This window comes from Camelus dromedarius, chromosome 6 (assembly GCF_036321535.1).
Source record: "Camelus dromedarius isolate mCamDro1 chromosome 6, mCamDro1.pat, whole genome shotgun sequence".
Classification (NCBI taxonomy): domain Eukaryota; kingdom Metazoa; phylum Chordata; class Mammalia; order Artiodactyla; family Camelidae; genus Camelus; species Camelus dromedarius.
The window spans coordinates 13512367-13528530 of NC_087441.1; the positions used below are offsets into that span (position 1 = coordinate 13512367).

At 45.1% G+C, this 16164-nt stretch overlaps 1 protein-coding gene across 2 annotated transcripts in view; it reads right to left on the reverse strand.

The window, feature by feature from the left end:
• Positions 1-6378: 6378 nt before the first annotated feature.
• Positions 6379-16164, reverse strand: part of AKAP12 (A-kinase anchoring protein 12) — a 92119-nt gene continuing 82333 nt past the window's right edge. Inside the window, exons 3-4 of one of the 2 annotated variants that reach the window (XM_031456549.2) lie at positions 9827-14783; positions 6379-9104 (exon numbers count right to left, since the gene is read on the reverse strand). In XM_031456549.2, the coding sequence (XP_031312409.2) occupies positions 9835-14783 (4949 nt within the window). In that variant the 3' untranslated portion in view covers positions 6379-9104; positions 9827-9834. The remainder of the gene's footprint in view (positions 9105-9826; positions 14784-16164) is intronic. The other variant, XM_031456550.2, reaches the window with a different exon arrangement.

The following is a 16164-nucleotide window of genomic DNA, read 5'->3' on the forward strand; positions in this document are numbered from 1 at the left end:
GGAGTGGATGGCGCAGAATTTCATCACGCTACTCAAAATGGGCACAATTTAAAACTTTTAAATTGTCTTATTTCTGAAATTTTCTGTTTACTCTTTTCTAACAGAGGTTGACCGGGGAAAATGAAACCTTGATTAAGGGGCATTACTGTATATTCACATCTACCAACTTAAATGAGAGTCTTGTGCCAAGTTAACTTCTGGATATGTGAAAGGAGGTCAGGGTATGTCTCTTCAGCCCTTCAGGCAGGCGAAGGGTCTTGAAGACCAGAAAGTCATGGGAATCATAAAGGAAAGGAACTGATGGGGTGAGCACCTGCAACTTGGTGGAGACGGATGGGCGGGTGTTGTGTTCATCTGCTGGTGCAGGAGTGCAGGGGGTTCCAGCACCAGCTCTGCGTGGCAGTCCTGAACAATACCCGTTTCCTCCCCAAATCAAGAGCTGGGTGCAGATAAGGAAGCACATCCACCCACCCTACCCTGGAATGCCCAGTGCCTATTTAATCCCAAGAGGTTGTAACTTAACAACGTATTCTGAGTTTTTGCTGGTACCAGTTTAAATAAGCTCTGAACATCTCAGTTGACGGTACGAGCAATCTGAACCCCAGAGCTTCAGAATTAATTTGAGCTGTCTTTCTCCACACTCTACCCTTATTAACACTACTGGTTTTATTACTTTTCCTTTGCTAGGGAAAGCAATAAGTGACTCATTCAACAGATGTGAAAAAATAGATTTGTAAAGAACTGTAGAATTTTATCATAGGAAATATGGCTTTGATGGGAAGAAAGCCATTAAACTGTATTTATCAATTATTCTTCAGTAAAGCTGAGAAATAAATAAAGTAGCTTGGATAATAAGAATGGCGAGTAGAGTGAACCCCAAACTTCTCCTGGTTAAATAGGAACTACCCACTATTCTTTTTTTGTAATTTCACCTTGTAAGAAAGGGAAGAGCTGAGATACCCAAAATAAACCCTTCAAGTTCAAAATGTCAGACCTGAGTCAATTCATTTCTGGTGAAACGCCAAATTGCAATGTTTAAAAGCTATAGGCACTTAGAAGGATGGTTGGGGAGCACGGTATGTGCGTGGTACCTCCTGTGGTTTGCGTAGGAATTATGGGAGAGGGGAGCTCTCTCTTACTAGTTCACTAGGAATGAATTCCAAGATAACATTATTTGTACAGAGAGCACAGTTTATTGTCATGGAATTTAACTTGTTCTTTTGGTTTATGACAATTTTTGCTTTGTTTTAGTCCTATATACCACTTTTAGTTGCTATATACCACTTGCAGGTAAGCAAGATTCAGGCTGAGAAATCTTTAAACAAATAAAAAATTAATTATCTTAAGATACAGATTAATGAAACTCCCTTTTCTAGAACTAGCTCCTTAAACACAACTGGAAGAATATCACTAAATTATTAACAGCTCTCTAAATAAAATAAAAATTAGACTGAGAATCTTTAGTATGGGGGAAAAAAATAGACCAGGATGAAATGATAGTCTGTGGTTTCATTCTCCACCAGCAGCTCAAAATGTCTTTTAACGTAAGGAATCGTTATTAAATTTGTGGCTCAAGCGTGTGCTATTCTCTGGAAAATAGTCAAAACCTGCCCTGCCTAAATTCCCTGGTTGTTGTGAAGATCACTCCTTGCAAAGAAGGCATTATGAACTGAAGGGCTGAATATGAGGGAGTGAGATGCTGAATTGGGTGTCTGTGTGCTCCTCGCTTGCCAGCAATCCTGTCAGATGAGTGTCCTGTGTTTACAGACGAGGAAACGGAGGCCCAGAGAATTCAAGGAACTTTTCTGAGGTCACCCAGCCAAATAGAGACAGCCAGGATTCAAACAACCCTCTGTGGGATTCAAATGCTCTCTTCCCAAATGTGCAAACGTTTCTAGAGGCTGGAAGCCACTGGGGAGAAGGATTGTCAGGAGAGGGGTGGGGGTCAGGAAGGGGAAATCTTTTTCATCTGTTAACCTATTCATTCTGCAATTGAGGCAATTCGCTTAAATCCATTTTATTGCTATTATTAGAGTGGCCCTAACACTCCAGCACATCAGAATCTCCCAGAGGGCTTGACAAAAAAGACTGCAGACACTGCCCCCAGAGTATCTGATTCAGTCAGTCCAGGGTCCGTTCCAAGAATTTCCATGTTGAACAGGTTCCCAAAAGATGATGATCATGCCAGTAGCCATAGTCTGAGAACCACAGCATCACTATATAATTTATGCTATAGTATTTCTGCCTTTTCTTGGTTCTGCTGTCATCTCAGAATTATAACAACCAAGGGAACTTATAAAGGGTGGGAAAGGGATCTGTGCCATTTCTAGCATGCTTTTCTCTTTGAAGCAAAAGCTCCTTAATGAGACTTGTACAATGTACAGATTGGTGCATGAGCCCTTAGAAGAAGTGCATGTTTGAGAGGCCCTACCTAGGATTTATTCTAAACCTCCCTGTTCTCGTTTTAAATGCCTTTGTAATCTCTGAGCACAGAAAAGAACGTAGCCAAAGTAACCAAACATCCTAACTAGTTTTTGAGGAGGTCACGTAGATGATCCTGCTTCCTCGGAGAGAGGCAAGGATCTGGATGAGGAAACAAAATGGTGTTAAGAAATTGACCAAGAGTGTACTACTACTTCGTGGTAATTAGAGTCCAAGGCTCCCAACCCAGGGCCCTTTCTGCTACCATCACTCTGCCTAGGAAACCCTTCTTTGCTGTGAGTCACTGAAAATGATTCCTATAATTTTTTTGTTAGAAAAGAAAAAAGACTAAAGAATTCTTTTCTCTTTCCATTTAGATTAGGATGCCCACAAGCAAAGTTCCAAAGGCAGCCAGCCAGAGAACTGGGAGCCAGAAGGATGCAGTCTGGGGAGCCCTGGGAGTGGCCAGGAAGAGAATGCAGGTTTGACCCCTTCCCCAACCAGAGTCCCCTACCCCACGCTGCATGCCCCGCCACCCCTCCCCACTTCAAGTCTCCCTGGGGAGATATGCTAGGATCCACAAAAGCTGAACCAGCAACAGGGAGAGGAGGGAAGATAAGAAACGCAGACAACACACAAAGTGGATGTTTCATCTCCAAAAGAGAGCATGTCTGAAAAAGACATTTATGATATTTTTAGAAGATCAATGTCATTATTATGAATCCACCAAAATATTCAAGGACATAATAGTCATCATGTTGCTTTCAGTGGACAGTTTTATTAAAATTTCTCCTCTTCTAATTACTAACACTCAAGATGGCTGTTCTACTGCACTCTGTACCTCCCCTGCTCCACCCAGTGCCTGCTTCACCTACACCCCACTCACAGGACTGGCCTTCCTACAGGCTTGCACCAGGCCCCAGCTAATGATTGTTCTAGCTTTAGATCCGAACTCCCCACTTTGTTTATCAAAGGGGCACTGAGGGGCCTGCCCCTCTGCTGGTTTCCCCGGTAACCGATGAGCCAACCTGATGTAACTCCTCTGTAACTGGTGGTCTCCCTAGTTGCCCCGGGAGTGAAGACTGCCACCATGTCCTGCCCCGCCGTCCACCGCACACGGTGGGGTGTCGCCCCAGGACCTTGCTGCTTCTATCTAGTAAACCATTGATGTCTCTGTTCCTGACTCCAGGTTCTTTCTTTGGTCAAAGCACAGGTCTTGCAGGCCCGCGTGGTGCAGCCCAACAGGTGCCCTTCGCCTTCTAGTTTATAAAGCACTTTCACAGCAGGAGAACCCTGTGAAGCGCCCAGTTACACACTCTGAAGTGAGGAAACTGCTATCACAGGGTAAGTGAACTCTACAGCCTCGTCTTTCTTAGTCACCAAAGTTTGTGCCTGAGATTTTAAGAACGTTGCAGGGATCTGTGTTGTTTATTTCCCTCTCTGTGTCTCCAAGGACACAGAACAGAAGAACCATTTTCTCTCTGCCCAAACTCTTTTCTGTTTATAAGACCCATATATCCAGCTGTCGATTCTGCATTTTCCCTTGGAGACCTCATAGGCCTCTCAAATTGAGCATTGCCCAAACTAACATCATGGCCTGCCCCCACCCATGTCTGTCCACGGCTCCATATCCAGGTTGGCAACACAGAAACGCCTTTCTTCACGCCACACTGTTCCCACGACCGATAATCAGGTCCTCTCTTGGTTCCACCTCTGACATCTCTTGATCTCACTACGACTCTCCAGCCAAAGTGCCACTACTTTAACATAGGCCATTATTAGCTCTTGCTAGATTGTTACAGTAACATGTTAGCTGGGCTCCCTCCAACCTCTTTAATTCTTTTTTTTAATATATTTTTAAAAATATTTAATTCTTAAGAAGCACTTCTCTAGATGCAATGTTATTTTAGGCAGAAATGCCCTTCCTAAGGACTGTCCTGGGCCTCACAGGATCACAAGCATTTTTGGCCCCCAACTCATTAAATTCCAGTAATACCCTTGCCATTGTGATAACCAAAAACTCAACAAGGGCGGGGGGCAGAATCACAGCCCCCAACACTGCCTCTGGAATCACTAACGTAGAAGGATAGCATCACCTCCCCGCTACACTATAATGACATCTTAGGACACATCCTTCCTTAAAATGGCCCGCTGGCCAACTGTACGATATCCTTCCCATAGGCCCTTTACAGGAAACCCTAACAGTGGTCAGGTTTCGGGTCCTGGGGGCAGCCTGTCTGCTTTCCCAGGAACTAGATGAACTCCTGAGAATAACAGGGATCCTAGGGTCAAGCACAGCGTGGTTTTTAAATTAGCCTAATTTTATGTATTGTCATTGTGCTCATTGGTTATACCGAGTTACCTGGGATTTATAAGAAGAAACACGGAGAAGCACACGGGTTTGTTAGCGCTAGCCTTGGCACTCAGTATCCTGTTGTTGGAAGAGTAACACATTGGGTCCTAATTTCATCACTGAAGAGATGTTACTCTGCCTTTGGTCTCCAAACCTGAATACTGTCTATAGTAAAGCTTCTCTTAAGGGGTTAGATGTAGTACTTCTCTTGTGTTAAAATTTTTCGTGCCAGCAAGCAATAGTAGAATGTGCAAAGTAATGAGATTTCCTCTCTCATGAGTGTAGGATACTGCACAGATGCCTGTTACATTTAGATGTCAAAAAAAGGGGGTTGATTTCTAAGGTGTGTCAGTGAGACAGAAGGGAAGGGGTGGGGCATAACCATTAAGAGAATGACACAACCATTGAAGATTCAACTCCCAGTAGACCTTGAGGCCCAAGATGGCGGAAGATTTGACTTCCAGGGCGCCTTCTTTACATTATACACTCAGTGTAGTATTCTACCACGCTAAATGGCACATCCACAGGGCCATGGCTGGCCACTGAAGGCCAAAAAGTGATGATGGCCCAATTCCTGGGAACCCCAGCATGCTGGGAACCCCAGCTTCTTCCCCAAAGTAGCTGGAATAATCCCACTTGTTAGCATATGATGTTACCAAACCCATAAAAACTAACAACCAACTAACAACTTTGCACCTTGTGGTCACTATTTCTTGCCTTCTGAGATGGCCTGCACTCTTTCTATGGAGTATGCGTCTCTCTGAATATATCTACTTTTACTCAACTATGGCTCGCTTTTGAGTTCCTTCCAGTGCAAAGCCAAGGACCCTCACTTGGTGGAGCACATCCCAGCAACTCAGCTGAGACCTAGGACACAACCATCCTCTTGTACCCCATTTTCCTTACAAAATAGCACTAAAAAAAAGTCATGATTACCTCTACTGCCATGCCATCCCAAAGTCCTGGTCACTTTGGCTGAAACCTGTGTTATCATGTAAAGGCTGGTGATCTGTATCTCAACTGTCTCATATACAAGACAGGCCCAGATCATTTTCCCAATTCCAGTGATATAGGTTGGAGATGGTGAGGAATTTGGTGGTGAGGAGAAAGTTAGTTGCATTTGCACAAAAATTGTGCCAGGCTTTTCCAGCAGACCTGTTTCCACAATCATGTTAGAAATGAAGTTCTGGGACATTGGTCACATTCAGGTGCCAACCTCTTACTTCCTGGAAGTCCCTGGTCTATGTCCATTTCCTTTCTTACAGAGTTGATTAAGAGGTTTCTAACTTTTGGATAATTTGACTATCCAAAAACTGTAAATAAAACTCTGTTCATTTGGGGGAGTTGGAGGTCAGTCAGAGGTTTAGTGCGATTCTAATTAAAGGGGCCCCTGACCCAAAAAGATTACGAATCTTTGATAAGGGATTTCTGTGCACTCATATATGTCCCAGATACATTCCAAGCTCCTATGAAGCTCTGTGGACCGTGTTACGCAGAATGGTTAAGTAGTTAAAAGTAGAAATTAAATGTGTGATGCATAGCAGCAAAGATCAAAGCAATCAAAACTGAATTAAGGTGAAATTAAAGAAAGAAAATCCATGGCATTTGATTAGGTTGCATTTTATTTAGATAAATGGAAATCTGCTCCCCCAAACAGAACTAGGAATCAAATATTGTCTCAGATGAAAGGAAACTGCGAAGCTTGAAGCTTACATAGAAAGCGAGAATTTCCAGCCCTTGACTATCTGTTGTTCCAACAACAAAGGAAGATCCCAGAACAGAGTATCTGTGTAACAGAGACAGACAGCTCACCGTAGTATTAGCAAAAGACCCTGAGGGGAACATTTTATGGTCTTCAATTACAAGAAATGGCGAGAGTTTACAAGTCTTGCATTGCTTTCTATTGTACATGGCTCCAAAGTAATGCCAAAAGTAGCAAAATTTAGGCACTTGCTCCAACTTCTGCAGTTTACATTGTATTATTAGGTATGTCACAAATTAACAGCAGCTTCAGAATTATAATACAGAATTGTATTTCATGCTGTTAAGAGCATTCCTCTTGTAAATAAAACAATGCTGCTTATCGGACGCAGGTACAGAGTTTGTACACAAGTAATCCAGGGCACTTCAGGAACACAGCCATGAAGCAACCACCACTGGAAAACCCATTGTGATGGCCAGAAGGACCTGGCCGCGTGGTGAAGAAAAGACCAAATACAAATAGGATGAAGTGGCAGGATGGAATTTAAACCAAAAAACGAAAGTTTACTACAAACTACACAAACCTTTAGTCTGTTCAGAATAGCACAAAGTTTCTTCCTGCCAGGGGGAGGAAGTCAGTGGAAATTTGGAAGTGTAGTCAACGCCTTACAAATTGCTGTCAGATCCAAAATTTAACTGATCTTCAAAAATTGACACCAGCACTTGGATTGTTTTAGTCTCAACTTGGCAAAAGAGAGAGCTTTAGATCAGAGAATTTTTTTTTTAATCTGGGGATTTTTAAATTTAGTAATTAAGCACAGGTGGCTATTATATGGGAGAGTAACTCCTAAAAGGATATTAAACGTTTTCCAACTACAAGGCCATACGCTGTTACGAGGTGTCTTTCTAATACGGCCCATTTTTTATTGTAGTCAGGTTTGTTGGTTTAAGAGAAACTACTTTCCAGTTTTAACAGCAAACTGTCTTTCTGCAAAGATCATTCTACATTTTCTAGAATGGTATGCTTTAAAATAATTGGCAGTTAAAATTTAAGTTCACAAACTGGAGTACTGAGTTTAAGTAAAGTTTTAGAAGCATATATAGCAGGCCAGTTCTACATGTGAAAAAGTGGAACTTTACTAGGTCACTGACTGTTCTTTGTGTGGCAATTGAGAGAATTCTTTATATATTAGCTTGAATCACGAATCACTGTAACACTTAAAAAACTTTTCCAGGATCACGTTAGGCAAGGCTTTTTCATTACAAAGCCCTCTTAAAATTTCTTTCTAAAGATGTGTGTCGTTAACAAATACTAACAAAGAAAATTGACTCTTTTTTTCAGGAAGGCACCACCAGATGGTAGCATTGTACCAGTACTGTCAATCTGAACCACTCCTGGCTTATTTCAGAGGATCCTGCTCTGCTGATCGCCTCTGAATCCCAACTCAGAGCGGTGTAAAGTAGTAACGTCACGAAACGACGTGAGAAATTTCTAGCTTATCTGCTTTTAGAACGCAGTGAACATATGTCCCAGGCTTCCTAGTATCTAATAAATCCAGCAAATCTAAGTGAAGCAAATATTTTATTTAAATCAGTTGTCAAATCACAATTTATCCAAATGAACATAATGTTACATTGTTCTTAAAAGAGTGGGCACAAATATGGCACAGACACAATCCGGCATCTCTCAAAATACCATTTGTAGAGAACCTGGCTTATTTCAGGCTATGTGTGAGCATGGCCCAGCACAGAAGAGTAGACTCAAAGACTTACAACAGTCAATTCTCTTCCTGATAACATGAAAAACATTTCATTACTTTGCCTCAAGATTAAAGCACACTCATCTGTCCCAACAACCACAATTAGGAGAAAAGACTCAAACTTAATCTGCTACTGAAAAAACTTCCTTCCAACCTCCACTGGAGGCTAGAAAGAAAAATTTCACAGTAACAATGGGACGTTCTGTATGCTCTCCTCCCCCCTAAAAATGCTTTATATTTTTAGCACACTGTGCATAATAGGAAAGAGACCAATTTCAGAGTAATACTATGCATGGGCCTAATCCTTAGTGAATTTTAAAATAAGAACTGTAGCTTCTGAGCAGGAAGGTTATTTCTAGGAAGCTCTGTTTTCACAGGTTCTAACTAAGGTGGAAGGCTTCCCAGGACTTCACCGTGGCTGCGTGCCCCGTCGTTTATCGTGTGATACAAGAGGAATGCGCTATATTGTACATTTCCTTAAACATTAAGAAAAAAATATACAATAGATACAGAAGGAGGATTACTTAAAACATACATATAAATACATAAAGAATGATACTCCAGTTTGAGAAGCAGAACTAGATATTGCCAACTCCAGTTCCAGGTTTTTAGGACCTTAAATTTAAATCGGAAACATTATATGGTGTCAAGGGAAACTCTTAAGAGCTATCTTGAAAACAGGAGATGTTAACTGGTTCTAGCTCCCGATGAAGCGTCAGGATTGTCAGGGGTTCTCTGGAAATGAGAGCAGGTGATGTGCCTCTTCTTTGGGTCTCAAAATTCTGAAATAATTGGTCTTGAGTCTCGTCAGCGGCTTTCATTTTCTTTACCTGTCTTCACATTCTGGGCTTGCAAACACACCAGGTTAACTGTAGAAGGAAGTCAGATTCAATAGTAAATAAAATCATTAAAAAAATCTGTCACTGGAAAAAAAGGTAAATAAAATCTGTTCCCTCCCTCATTCCTTCAACACCAGACGAGTTGTGCAAGTGAGCTGCAGCAACTGGGAACCCCAAATCTTAACTCTGTAAGAAAGAAGGAAAGATGGGGAGGGGCCATAATACAGTGTGCTCTGCTACCAGAACACCAACAATCAGGCCTGTCATATGCACTGAAGATTTTTTTAAATGCTTGCTCCTACTGCAGAAAAAAAAATTATTTTTTCCTAGAAAGCTTTAAACTAAATTTCAAATAGTATCATATAAAACTACACCGCACTTTTAGTTGTTAAAAAAAAAACTAGCTGGGGTGGTGCTCAGTGACCATGACATAGTTCTTGAATCTTTGAGTCAAACACACACACAAATGCACACTTGTATGCACACACAGGCCCCTTTATTTTCTTCTAAAGCAGTCACATTGTGGGTAAAGTGAAGTCATTACTTTCATGACACCAATTAGACTGAAAAGCACGTCAATGAGAAAAAGGAAACTAACCTGGATTCCTAGTCTGATTGATGGTTATCTTCGCAGATGAAGGTTCTGCCTAAAATTGTCATCATTTAAATTCCTGCTCCTCTTATAGCAAATCTGCCATCAAATGGCAGAAAAGAAGGAAAAAGTCACTTTAGAAGAAAAGGAAGTTACTTACACGATGTTTTAGGATTCTGTGGGTTCAGGTGTTCCTGGTTCTCCCTCTTGGTTCTGTGTCTCCTCCTGTGTTTGTGTTTTGATTTCTTTTTCTGACTTGCTCTGCACTTTTTCTTCCTGTAATTTGACTTCCTGGCCATCTCCCTTCTCTTTCAGTTTGGGTCCATTTGTATCCGGGGACTCTCTGGTTGAGCCCCTGGTGGCCTCAGCATCTTCCAGGGCTGAGCTTTGGTTCCCAGGGTCATCCACAGCACCACCTTCTCCATCTTCCTGGGATTCAAGCGGGGACTTCTCTGTTCTTTCTCCAACCCCGGCACCTCCATTGTCTTCTGGCAAAGACGCTGTTCCAGGGGCCTCTCTCTCATCCTCAGTTGGGTGAGTCACCTCTTCAAGCTGCTGGTCATTTACTCTGGAACTTTCTACCTTCATGGCTACCATCTGCTCCAAAGCTTCATTCACATCTTTGGAAACATCTGGATGTGTGGGCTCCTCAGTGCTTAGCGCAGACTCCTCTTCGGCGGCGATGGTTTGCATTTCATCCACTCCAGAGGCCTGAAGTTTGCTTTCTTCCTTCTCAATTTTCTGCCCTGTTTCCTGGCTGTGGGTTTCTGTCAGTAGAGTCTGGGTCTGGAAATCGGTGGCTGTTTCTTCGGTACTTCCCAGCTGGTCAACAACTGCCTGAATGACGTTCTGTACGAGTTTGCTGCCCTCAGTCTCAAGTTCCAAAACCTCATTTTCTGCCTTTAAATCTTCCTCTCTTGTTCCACTCACCCTGACTTCCTGACAACCAACCTGCTCACTGCCTTCATCTGACTCCCTTTTCTGTGATGTGCTTTCGTCGCCTTGGAGGTCAGCATGGATGCCCTCTTCGGGGGTAACAGATACGATCACCGGTGTTGATTCTGCCTGAGATTCAGTCCTTGTGGGCACTACGTCTTCTGCCAGCTGAGCAGGGAGGTCATCATCTTTTTCAGAGGATGTTTCTTCTGGTACTGAAGGTGCATCTGCAGATTCCAAAGTTTCTGCTGTTTCTATAACCTTGATAGCTTCTCCTAAGAACTTCTCCTCCACTGCTGCAGCTGTTAGAGCTAATGATGCCTCAGAGCTCTGCACCTGAATTTCCACACGTGCCACTTCCTCTTGAACGGGCAGAGAAGAACTTTCTTCAAAGCGGATAACTTCCTTTTCCCCGTCTATGACGGTTACGGTAACCTCCTGCACCAGCTGCTTACTGAGCTCTTCACAGACGGTAACAGCTGGCTGTTGCTCAAGACTCTCTTCACTCACTTGGGTGGGTTTTGTTTCCATTTTCTCCCTTCCTACGTGAACTACCATCTCACTCTCCACTGGGGTTGGAAGAGACTTAGCATGACTCTGGAGTTCAATATTATCACCCTTTTGAAACTCAGCTTCTTTGGGAACTTCGTCCTCAAGGGCAACTTCAGTGACCTGTTTCTGACCGACTGTTACTTCTGTGTCAGCAGACGCTGCAGGTCCTTCGACAAATGGTTCGTCTCCACCTTGCTCGTCAGCACATCCTTCAGCCTCCTGAATCACCTCAGTCTTTGAAAGAACGTGTACAGTTTCCACTGATACCTCTTTATCTGTATGTTCTAGAACCTCTTCCACTTCTGAATGTTTGTCTTCCTGGGACTGAAAACTGGAAGGTGCTGGAGGCATCTCTTTCAGCACAGGAACTGCCCCATCGTCCATGACCTGGGATTGGGTACCAGATGCAACCTCCCGGTCTTCATGGATTTCCATGATCTTGTCCTGCTCCATTATATTTGGAGCTTCAAACTCTGCTACTGGGGTGCCTCCATTGGTCTCACTCTCTGTAAGGGTTTCAGCTGAGTCAGGAGCAACAGCCTGTTCTGGAACAGTCTCTGATTTTACCCCAACCACCATTTCTGTGGTTGTAAGCTCACTGGACTCTGCACTCTCTGTGCCTGGAGAAACCTTCCCCAAGCTTTCTGGGGTGGCCTGTCCAATTCCCTTCCCTAGGGTCAGAGCCTCAGTGTCAGTTTCCTGTACATGTACTTTCGAGACAACCTCCATCTCTTCCTCCAGATTCAGCCTGTGAGTATCCTCTTCTGCTTCTCCCACCTCCTCGGGGATTTTTGATTCGACCTTATGCGTTGTCTGGATGGTGTCTTCCGGCCCTCTGCCATCAGGCAGCTGGGATTCTTCTCGAACTTTTTCTGCAACTGCCTGCAGCACCTCCTGAGTCCGCCTCTCTTGGTCTTCTATGTCTGGCACCTCCACCTCCTGAACCGGGGTTGCTTCCTCTGTGGTGTCGGGAGATTCGGTTAACCGGGAAACAGCTGAAACCATGTCGGCGGTCTCTTCAGCCCCAGAGGCTTCTGTTGCTTCCTCCGTAGCTTCTGCGGCCATCACGGCTTCAGACATCAGTTCCACCTCACTGATGAGCGTGTCATCACCGGCCTCCTGGCTCCCCGGCAGAGTTTTGGAAACGATGGGGGAAGCCTCCTCCTCAGCGACTTCTCTTTCAAACACCTCTCCAGTTGGTGCTTTCGCTTCGTCTTCTGATTCTTCAAGAGGTTCTGTCACTGAGGCAGAGATCCAAGAAGGCGCCCTTTCTTCGATGCTGCTAACGGCCCTTGCGCCGTCAACCACAGCGCCGGTCACCGGGTAGACCACGCTCTTACCGAGCTCCCTCTGCTCGGGCTGCTCCTCACTTTTCTCGGCCTGCTGGGCTTCGGTTTTCTCCCTTTCCGCCGCATCGTACTCGGACAGCGGTACCACGGCCGGGACGTCGGAATCGTCTTCGTTGCCCTCCGTCGGCCCTGTATCTTCAGCCGCGGCTTGCTCCTGTTTCCCATCTGACCTTTTCTTCCTTCGTCCGGGAATAAACTTCCTAATGGAAACCCAAGACTCTTCTTTCCCCGGTTCAGCATCTGAGGTTGGAGGTTCTACGCCAGATCCAGCTACCGAGTCTTCGCTTTTCTCTTCCAGTTTTGACTTGGACTTTTTTCTCGAGGTGACTAATCTTTTAAAGGACTCCCAGGTGGAAACTCCCTCCCCTTCGGAGGGGCTGCCGGCCTGCTCGGGGGAGGAAGCTCCTGGTCCTTGATCCTGGACTTGGGGCGGGAGCGCGTCTGGCCCCGCCTCTTTGTCTCTTCCTGCTTCCTCTGGTTTCTGGCTGTCTCCTCCCAGGGCTTTGGGGCCCCCTTCCTCGTCGGAGGAAGAGGCTTTTCTTGCTCTTTTCTTGGATGACCCCACACAAATTAACGCTTCCCAGGACACCGACGTGTCAACCCTGCGCTTCGACTCTTCCGGCTTCTGCTCCTCCCCGTTCCCTTTCACCTCTTCCTGCGTTTCCGAGGCTGCGCTCTCCGTGGAAGACAGGGTGGCGCTCTTGACCTTGTCCACCTTGTCCACCTCGTCCTCCTTATCACTTTCAGAGAGCCTTCTCACCCGTTTCTTGGGCGTCACCATCTTTTTGAAAGATGCCCAGGGGGTGACACCTTCCCTCTTTTTCTCTCCGTCCGAAGTGGTCCCTTCCTCCGCCTCTGCGTCCGGGGGCACGTCGGCCACGCCCTTCTCCAGACACGTGATCTCCTCGGGCTCCTCGGGGGACGAAGCCGAGCTCTCGCCCTTCGGTTCCTCAGGACTGTCCGGGGAATCTGCCGAACTTGGGTGCTGCTCCCCTGACTCCTCATCTCCTCCGCCTCTCTTCCCTTTGTGTTTCTTTCCAGAAAGCTTTTTTAAGCCACTGCTAGTGAACAGTTTCTTTAAAGGGCTTCCTTGCACCTTAATTCTCTCTTGTGATGACAGCATTTCCACCTCGCTTACAGTGCCCTCGGGGGGTGTGGACGGCGCCTTCCCATCCTCGCTGGGTGCTGCCGGCTGGGAGAGGTCCCCGCCGAGGACACCCGCATCTTCCTCCGTCTTCGGCGGCTCCTCCGTGGGCTCGGCTTCCGGAAGTTCAGCGTGGGTTTCAGGCGGCGAGGATTCTACTGCTTCTACCTGGGCCTGCTGCTCCTCCGTTTCCTTCTCCGCAGTGCTGACATGGACTTCGGCGACAATCTCGACTTTTTCATCGAACACTTCTGTTGCTAAAGGGGCGGGTTTCTCTTCGGGAGGGGCCTGCGCTTGGTCTTCGAGGGGCAGCTCCACTTTTTCATATTCTGCCGACAACCTGGCATCCTGGGCCGGCTCGGGGGCCTCCTGTGGTTGCGGCTGCTCAGAAGCTGCCAGCTTCTCGGAGGGCTCTTCCGGCTTTTCCTGTTCTTCTGCGTCGGCTTTTTCCGGCTCTTGTTCCTTTTTCTTCTCCGAGGCCTCCAGCTCATCCTCCCTAGGCTTCCTAAAACTGGTCTTTTTCCGCCAGCCAGCCCAACCTTGAGTGAAGAATTTTTTGAAGGGTGATGCCGTTTCGCTGGCCACTGGACTAGTCGGAGAGTCTGGAGATTTCACAGGTTCTTTTTCTTGTTTTTCTTCCCCTTCATCTTTTCCTTCCTCGGCTGCTGGGCCAGACTCAGCTTGGGGAGAGACTTCTGTGTGGGTCTCCTCGCTTCCGGGCGTCCCTTCGGGTTTCTCTGTGGACTGTTTCAGTTCACTTTCTTTGGGGGTTGAGGCCTCCCCTGTCTCCCGGCTGGGCTCCGGATGGTCACCAGCCCCGTCTGAGCCTCCTGCCCCTTCAGCTTCATCCTTTTTGACGGTGAGGAGCTGGACAGTGTCAGACTTCTCGGTCTTGTCCTTTTTCACAGTGAACTTGAAGCCGACAAACTTAAACACCTTCTTAAATCCCACATCGTTAGCCTGGGGCTCAGCGGTCTGTGTCAGCTCCTCTAAATTGCTTTCGGAGGCAGGGATCTGTTCCATCATCTCAGGCATTTCCTCCTGCCCCTCCTTCACGTCTGGAACAACTGCGGAGTTAGCAGCCATCTCTTTGTCTGAATCTCTTTCACTCACATCTTCAGACTCTCTCTGTCCAACTATTAACAGAAAAAGAGAAAGAGAGAGAGAGAGAGAGAAGGGTGGGGGAGAGGAAAGTAGAAAATGGTAACAATTCAAGAAAATTAAATATTTAAAAAACACAGCCAATGAATACTTTCTTTAACGTCAGTCAGGCAATTCCAGGCTCAGGTAAGGGTCTTAGCTGCATTTGTAAATCTCAATAGATTAGGCAGCTTTCAAATGACCTTTAAAAATTCCGATTCAGAGGTACTACTCTTCTCGTTCTGTTCTCTTTAAAGGGCAACTTAACAAACTCAACTACTCAACTCAAAAAATTAGTTACAGGTAAGTGGCCACGGCATCACTAAGGGTGGGTCAACCTGATGGTGTGTACAAAACAGCATCACACATCACACCCAGGATCTAGAATCCATCAAGCTTTACAGTAACTTCCACTTTACAGGAAATAGAGCGTTAGAGAAGTAAGCCAACTAGGTACCTAGGAGAACGTAAAGGAGGGGCATTCTGTGTGATAACTACCTGATCTCTTCAGCAAGCCCCCCAAAGGGACCAGAGCTCCTTGGGGGAATTCGGGGCTGGGTCAGGGAAAGTACAAGGAACATTTTGTGACAAAAGGAGGCGCTCAAAAGCTTAGGTAGGGGAGAGGGGCGCAGCGCATATCAAAAGGACACTGGAGCCAGCTTAAAGGGGCTCCTGCCGGCCAAACTTTGAATTGTTAAAAAAAAAAAAAGAGTAGCGACAGTGGCGGGTTATAACACATTGAGTAAAAATAGAATCCATGAATCAAGAGTGATACTAACAAAGTAAATGAGGATCAGGTAGTACTTCTTTATGAAAAAATGTCAGTCAATAAATTTAGGTATAACTTCCACTTTGATCCTTAGAGTCATTCTCTTTAGAATTCTACTGCATCACAAGTCATATATTATTTATTAAGGACAAGAGTTAAAAATGATCTTTCTTTTATAGACGACTGCCCAGACTCTTCCCAGGCCACGGTAAACAGCCGTTCAGCCTTGAAAATGTGGAGCATCACTGTTTCTAAACAGGTGTTTGTATCACTCATCAAGCAATTCACTTAAATGGAATAACATAAATGGGTTTTCTCTTGCAGTTAATTTGGGGAGGAGAAAGTCATGTTTTAATTCACTTCATCTGGAGGGTCCATTGAACTGGACTTTTTCAGTTGCTTAGAAAAATAAAAATAATTTCTCAATATATAAAATAAATGCATTAGTGTTTCATGACCGGCATGGTTACCTTCTGAATGTGGTCATATCTGAATGCATTTGGAACTAGTCGTATCACCATCAAAACCAGCCATTCAGAAACCAACAAGTAAAAGAAGACAGGAGTTAGGGGGAAAGTTTTTATAGACAAGACTTGGAACTAAAGCAA